Here is a 7,638-nt window from a genome sequence, read left to right as displayed (position 1 = left end):
TTTTTCAATGCTAACTTCTCCATTTTTAACTATTTAAAAATATGTAATATAAATTAATAGTACTTTAATTATTTAAAACAATATTAAAACTAATTGAAAGTACTAAACTAATTGCAGTACAACAATAATGTCTGTTATCATCATAAATTTGATGGGCAGTACAAATATTGTAGAAGAAAATTATTTTTTTTGAAGTATCAATCAAAATATTTTTAAGAAGTGTTAGGGAACCCTTAAACAAAATAAATGAAATTATAAATAAAATCTTCTATTACATTGAGTCTATTAAATTATAATTACTTAGAACTCTCTTTTTAAAAATACAATGAAAGAATATACCAGTTCAAAGATATTATAGATATTAGAAACTATTTACTTCATCTATTAATAGTGTAACTAAACAAAAAGATAACGAATAATTTCCTATTATCTCATCAACAAAATTATTGTTAATGTTTTATTGTACTTATCCTATAATAACAAATTAAATTATCATAATGTCTATATACAATGACTGGGTAATAAATGTAATAACTTAAATACAAAACATAACTCAGAACTTTTTTCTTATAATAATCTATATTATTAACTTCTTTATAATGTATTTATATTCTTTTCAAACTACTTATTAATTTTATTAATAAAAGGATATCTAAAATAAAAGGTAATTGAACTAAACTAATTGTTATCATTTATCTAGCAGTAAATGCATTCAAAATTTTCTATTGTATTTGTTACGGTAAAAATTATTTGTTAGTTATTGATTTATATTTTCAATTAATTTATATAGATTTTATTTTTTTTTTAAATTACAAAAAGTAGAGTTAGAATATTATCTATAAATAAAATTAGTTCTTTATATTATGAATTCCAATAATTTAATAAGTCTTAAATAAATATCATAAGTAAAAATGAAACAAACTAAAAAATATAATAAATTAAATTCATTTGTTAAACAAAAGATAACTTTGTTTATGTATTTGTACCAACAAGAAAAAGAAGTACAAATACAAAACTTAGTGTTTATAAAGAAAGAAATAAATAATATTAAAGGATGAAAGGTTAATAAATTTATTGGTTTTTGGTAATTAATTTTTTAACTAAGTAAAACTAATGAATTTATTCAAACCTTTTACAAATTCTAATAGAGTTTATATTGATGCCCAAAGAAGTATACAATAATTAAAACTTATTGTTTTAATTAAAGAAAGTATCTTTTTAAGAAAATAAAGTCTATACATCTTAATTTTTAGTCAAATGTATTTGCTTTATTACTAACTCTTTTTTTATTGAATTTTATAACTTATAAATATATTCATCATTTAAAAATCTATCCTAAAATATTAATTTATTAATCCACTCTATGTTATTGTATAACTTATAAGATAATCATCAAAAAGTTTTATATATTCATTGGTTCGATAATATAATAATATCTTTACAATTAACAAGAAAAATAACAATAATTTATTTCACTTTTTATATGTAGACAAAAGATTATTGTTTTCAAACAGAAATACCATAAAAGATATTATCGTATTCTATCAATTATTGTTTAACAATTATTTTATATCTTTATTGAACTATTGTTCACTACTTTAGTATTTCTAGAATTAAAAACATTATAAAAATATTCAATTCTATTAGTTTTAACAATACTTATTTGTCTTTTTTCTTTCTGACTTACTTTCTATTTTTATTTATTCATTACAGATTAGCTTGTTCATAGATACTAATGTTTATTCTACTCTCAAGGCATTTATGTAATAAATATAAAAACTGGTTGAATAGTTATAATTATTGTTAATAGATAAACAAGGTGAAAGAATAATTATTTTCTATTAATTTGATATAAAAAGAATAGTTTTAATAATTCTGATGAAATAAGTATTGATATGGCATAAATTTAATTTAATACATTCTTTTATTCTACATTCACAAACAGAATACTCTTTTTTTAAAAAAATTAAAAAAGCTAAATTATTATTCATTTTTTTATAACAAATATTTTATACTTCCATTTCTTTCAAAAACAAAAAAGGTTAATAATAGATTATCTTCATTGGATTTTCTTCATATTGAGAGATAATTACTTCAGTGAATTCAATATACTCTACCTCTACATAGAGTTCATTTACAACATGTTTGCATTAGAAGGTTCTTCTTCTAACACTGCCAGACATTTCTTTTAAAAATCAAATTATAAATAAAAAAATAGTAAAACTTAATGCTGAAATGAAATTTGTATGGAAACAGTCTTGAAAAATAAATTTATTCTTTTTCATGTACAGCTTTAGTAAATGATTTCCATAAAGACTCATATTGTTTACTTGATTTTTCAATGAATTTTTTCTTTTCTTTACTTGTTTCTGATTGTACTTGGGTTGGTTCAAGTTCTTGAGAAAGATTAAACAATTCATTTTCATTAATAATTTTTTCATCACAACACCAAAACCTTAAAATTTTTGGAACCAGAGGAAAAGGGTAACTTGTTTTTTGTCTTGTTTGTAAATCCATCAATATAATTCCAATACTCCTGACTTTATAAAAGTTAATCAACTTTCCTTCATTAGATTTATTTCCATCATCAGTATAAACTAAATCAGTAAGTATCGAACCAATAAAAGGAATAGATGGAGGAGGTGCTAATTTAACTAACTCTCTCATTTTACTGAAATTGTTATCAGGAGAAATAAGAGAATCTAATTGTTTAAATAAATTAACTTCTTCAGTACTTAATAATACCCAACTCTCTTTTAACCGATAAATACTACATGAATCAAGTCCAGCTAATACTGCTTTCATTCCATCAAAATTATTTAATTGTTTTAAATAATGAGCAACTGAAATAAAATAACGAATAGCAAAAGCTCTTTCATAATTTTGTTCTAATTCAAGTATTTTTTTTTTGAACAACGTTAATAATATGATTACTAAATCTTACCATTTTTAATAAGTTTGGTGTGAGGTTCTCTTTTTCTTTCTTCATCCATCCTTGCTTTAAAAATTCATCTAATTCAATCTTTTGTAATAACTCCATTTGTTTTAATGTTAATTGTTTGGCACAATCAAATGGAGAGAAACAAAATAAGGTATGAATTAAACTTTGAACCTCTTCATTAAAGTCTGTAATAAACCATTGTATTTTTTTCCTACTTAAAGAAGAAAATGAACTTTTTGAATATCTATCGGATTTAATTGAAATAGAAGGTAATTTAGATTCAAAGTCTTGACAAGATTTGATAGATAAAGAAGAATTTGTTCCAAAATATTCACGAGGTGAAATAGAACAATCAATAGATGAAATTGATTTTTGTTTCATTAATTTAGATTCTGTAGAATTTTCAATTTCTTTATCAATTTGTACTTGAATTGCATGAGCTAAATTAGGTTTAAATGCCCAAATTTTTTTCATTAACTCATCAAGTTGAACATAAAGCTTTTCATTTTGAAAATCAGCCTTTCGATTTTGAATCCACATTCTAAGTAAACCCATCACTTTTAATCGAATTGGAACTAATACCTTTTGTAAAAATGTTTCGAAACTAATTCCTTGTGGATATGTAGGATTAAATCGGATAGTTAATAACTCCATAAGTTTACAACTACTTACTACTAATGGATGAACAAGAATAAAGCACTCAGAAAAAAAAATATCAGAACTATCACAAGATGTGATATACTGTAAACATTTTTCAAGTGTTGCGTATCTAATTATTTGTGAATTAGATCCTTGTTCATAAGTAAAAGTAATTGTTTTGTTTGTTGTTGGAACATCAAATAAAAAAGATTGAGTTGAGGCACAATAATCACTCTCCTTAATTCTTGGAGAATCACAGTCTTTTCCCATAGAATAAGGACTCACACCAGAAGCGAGGTTTCTAATTTGTTTCAAATCATGTGTTGGGATTAGTTGTTTACATAAGGGACATCTTCCATTAACTTCTACTGACTGTTCAAAACATATTAAACAAATATCTTCTCCACATACTGGACAATGTATTACTTTGGAATGGTGTTCACAAGTCGGTGTTCTAAGATGAACCATTGAAGAAACAAACTTCTTCATTTTTATAAAATAGACTGATATTTGGGAGTTTGATTTATGTAAAAGTAACGGACTCGATTTGACGAACGTTTTATAGTTACATTTTCTTCTTTATTTATCTTTATTAATATGTAAAACAGGAAAAATAAGTTAAAGGAGATGAGGGAATAAAGAAAGAATAGTCCTTCTTTTGAAGAAGTTTAAAAGTGTTTTATATATCATAAATAACAAATATGTATAAAAAAAAAAGGAAGAAAAGAACTAAGATTTTCATCAATGGCTGAAATAAATAAGGAACTTCAATTTATTATTCTTCAGTACTTCAAAAATGAAGAAAAAAAAGAGTTGTTTTCTAGGGTTGGTATGGAGTTAGGAATTTATTTCGATGAGGCCTATATTAAAAAATTAGTTATTGAAGACCGATTATTTGAATTAGATACTCTTTTAAGTAAGTTTATTCAGTTTGTTTATTACACAATAAAACAATAATATAACTAATAATTTAGTGAGGATATTGAAAGTGAATTACTAGGACTTGTTTGTTTAAAAAAATATATGATGTACCGTGCTTTTTGTGATGGATGTCTAAGAGTTACAAAACAAATATATTCTTGGCTCTTTAATAAAGGACAAAAGTCAGAACAAATTAAAAAGAGTATTGAATCAATTTGTATTCATATTCATTTAGATAAATTTGATAAAAGTCCAATTATTTCAGAATATATGAAAGATCTAGATAAAATTCGAACAGAACAATTAGCAAATGATATAATTACTTCTTTATTAAAAAGTGAACGTATTCAAAAGTTAAGAGAATTTCCAAAAATTAGTGATGAAAATCTTTTAAAGAAGCTTATTTCTAAAGGAATAAGATTTGAACATATTAAAAATTGTAAAGGAAATCCAAGGGATGATATCACTATTGTTTCACTATTAAATATGACACATGAATGTCAGCCGAATAGTTATCAAAATAGAAAATCAATTTTAAGAGATTCTATTATTATTCCAAAAAATATTTTTGGCTTAAGAACAGAAATTGAAATCATTTCTAATGACAATATCACTAATATTAAAATTTTTGATGATACCATTGTGTTTGTTATTGGAACTAAAATTATTTGTGGAGTCAACATACAAACTGGTAAATCTATCTTTAAGTTGGAACTTCCTCAAATTATTTCATTTACTATTAACTGTTCAATTCTTGCTATTTCTACTTCAACACAAGTATTAATTTATTTACTTGGTCAAAACCTTCAGATTATTAAAATAATTGAATGTCAAAATATTTCTTCAATAGCACTCATCAATACTGATATTATTGTTTCTGATTCAAAACAGTGTTTTGTTTATAACTATTTCAATGATCAACCAACATTCGTATATCTAGATTGTATTGAGATTATTCCAATGAAATTACCCAATACCTTTGGGTTAATCAAAGGGAATGAGTTTTGTGTTTTTAATAAAAAGCTAGAAAATGGATATGAAATGATATTTCATTATCAATTCAATGAACCAATCAAAACTGTTATTGACAATAATATTATTGTTACTATATCAAATAAATACGCATTAGTTCCACAAACACACCACTTTAATATTAATATTCATGATAACTTTTATCCAATTGTCTCTGCAAATAAAGAAAATATATTCATTTTAAAAGAAGAAACTCTTTGTTGTATTAATTCACTCACAAATAAGGAAATTTCACATATTTCAATACCTAGAGAAACAATCATTGCTTCAAATGATAATGTTGTCATAATTAAAGCAAAAACAATTGAAAGTATAACAATATATAATATTAATCCTTCATATTCTATGATAAACCTCATTGACCCTGTTTCTGCAGTAAATAATAAATATTACAAATTAAAAGAAATAACTCCAGAAACAGAACAAAATAAATTATCAGTACACCAACAAAATACAGTAAGTGTTAACACATCTATTTATCCAATAAAACGAAGGACTGAATCTTTACCAATACCAGTTAGTGAAAAAAAAAGACTTGAAGAAGTTTCAAAAGAATCTGTTGCAACAACATTTGATGATTTAATTAATGAAAAAGTTTCATCTAAATGGGTATTAAAAGAACAACAGAAATTAGTTAATATCAAAAGTGTTATTAAGAAATTCCATTTTATTTCTCACAAACAATTTATGGTATGTGAAACTGAAGAAAAATCATTTTTCTTATTCAAGTTGAATGAAAAAAATTATGAAAGATTTATATCTAAAACAAATCAAGAGCCAGACATAGCTGTTTCAAAAGAAATCAATCAATATGGTCCATTTGGCGAAATGACAAGAAATGGAGGATATTTTATTTATTGGGATGGAACATGTTGTACGTTAGTTAGGTCTCATCTTCAAAAGAGTGTGACTACTTTTTGTGAATGTCCATTATCACATCCAACATTAAGTAGCTTAGGAATTTTCCCCATGGATTCAAATAGCATTCTTGTTGGTTTTGATGATGGGAATATTATTATTTACGAAGCAAATAGAAAGTTTTCTATTATCCAGTTACCCGATCCAGTCCATGATATAGTTTCAAATTTTATCTTCTACAATCAAGAAGATAAAAAAGAAATAACTACTAAATTCATTGTTCTCCATGAGAATGGAATTGTTGAAGAACTACTTTATGATAGAAAAAATAAACAACTTAGTAAAACAAATTGGTGTGTTGACTTGAAACCTCAGAAGTTAGTTTATGGATTTATTGATTCACCAAATCAAAAGTTATATGTTGTTGGTAAATATTGTTTAAATCAAATTGATTTATCTACAAAAGAGGTTAAAAAAGTAACATTCACTGATGTTATTTCGAGTGTTGCCTTATCTCGTAATAATAGAAATCTTGTTGTTGTTATGAAAGGTTCATTATATAACGTTAGCTTAGAAAATATTATCGAATATTTACCAATAGAAAAACCATCAGAAATTAATGAGGTTAAATGGATAGAGCCTTATGAGCAAGACTCTTTTGCTATTTCATGTAACGGTGGTGATATTAGAAGTTGTTTTTTTGAAGAGATCTCCTCAAAGTAAGTGATTGGTTTTTAAAAAAAAAAAAAAGAAAAGAAATATAAACTTCATTACAAAACATTATTGAATTGAAAAATAATCTTATAACAATAAACCTTATTCTCTCTTAAATGAAATCACACCTAAAAATCCAAAACTATTTGAATAAATACAATCCCTTGTGCCTCAGGTTATTGAACCTCTTGAGAAAATGAGAACAATGGTAATTACATATTTAGAATGTTATAGTGATGAAAGTTTTGATCCAATTAAAGAAGAAATTTCTGATGAAATAATAAAAGATTAACAGAAATGTTTAATCTTGTAAATGATGGAACGAAGAAATAAATGCTTTAAACGTTCTTCAAAAAATCAGTAAATTCTTTTAATCAGTCAAAAAAAATTCACAAAAGATTCTTTCTTCTATTGAACAAGATGATAATTATTTTGACCAATTACAAAAGTAAATTATCAAAGTTTCCTTACTGTTAGCTTAACATATCTTTTTTATTATTACTTCAACTATAACTTAATAACTCTTTCTTTAT

The 7,638-nt window shown here is 24.1% G+C and overlaps 2 protein-coding genes across 2 annotated transcripts, besides 8 other annotated features; one reads left to right on the top strand and one right to left on the bottom strand.

The window, feature by feature from the left end:
- Positions 1 to 21: 21 nt before the first annotated feature.
- Positions 22 to 89: a sequence feature (AT_rich).
- Positions 90 to 567: 478 nt separating this feature from the next.
- Positions 568 to 646: a sequence feature (AT_rich).
- Positions 647 to 740: 94 nt separating this feature from the next.
- Positions 741 to 945: a sequence feature (AT_rich).
- Positions 946 to 1,281: 336 nt separating this feature from the next.
- Positions 1,282 to 1,356: a sequence feature (AT_rich).
- A 470-nt stretch (positions 1,357 to 1,826) lies between these two features.
- Positions 1,827 to 1,875: a sequence feature (AT_rich).
- Positions 1,876 to 1,952: 77 nt separating this feature from the next.
- Positions 1,953 to 2,014: a sequence feature (AT_rich).
- A 30-nt stretch (positions 2,015 to 2,044) lies between these two features.
- Positions 2,045 to 2,179: a repeat region.
- A 7-nt stretch (positions 2,180 to 2,186) lies between these two features.
- Positions 2,187 to 2,217: a sequence feature (AT_rich).
- Positions 2,218 to 2,271: 54 nt separating this feature from the next.
- On the bottom strand, positions 2,272 to 4,048 carry EDI_160160 (guanine nucleotide exchange factor, putative; the record flags this gene model as incomplete). Its single annotated transcript, XM_001739134.1, has 2 exons — positions 2,272 to 2,888; positions 2,935 to 4,048. 2 exons carry the CDS (start codon positions 4,046 to 4,048, stop codon positions 2,272 to 2,274), a joined length of 1,731 nt encoding a protein of 576 aa, XP_001739186.1.
- Positions 4,049 to 4,324: 276 nt separating this feature from the next.
- On the top strand, positions 4,325 to 7,114 carry EDI_160150 (uncharacterized protein; the record flags this gene model as incomplete). Its single annotated transcript, XM_001739133.1, has 2 exons — positions 4,325 to 4,509; positions 4,555 to 7,114. The coding sequence occupies 2 exons, from the start codon at positions 4,325 to 4,327 to the stop codon at positions 7,112 to 7,114; spliced, it is 2,745 nt and encodes a 914-aa protein (XP_001739185.1).
- Between the last annotated feature and the right edge of the window lie 524 nt (positions 7,115 to 7,638).

The sequence above is a fragment of the Entamoeba dispar genome, genomic scaffold (genome assembly GCF_000209125.1).
Source record: "Entamoeba dispar SAW760 scf_1105229461987 genomic scaffold, whole genome shotgun sequence".
Taxonomy (NCBI): Eukaryota; Evosea; order Mastigamoebida; family Endamoebidae; genus Entamoeba; species Entamoeba dispar.
The sequence above is the reverse complement of the archived record's forward strand: the minus strand, read 5'-3'. Positions and strand labels throughout refer to the sequence as shown.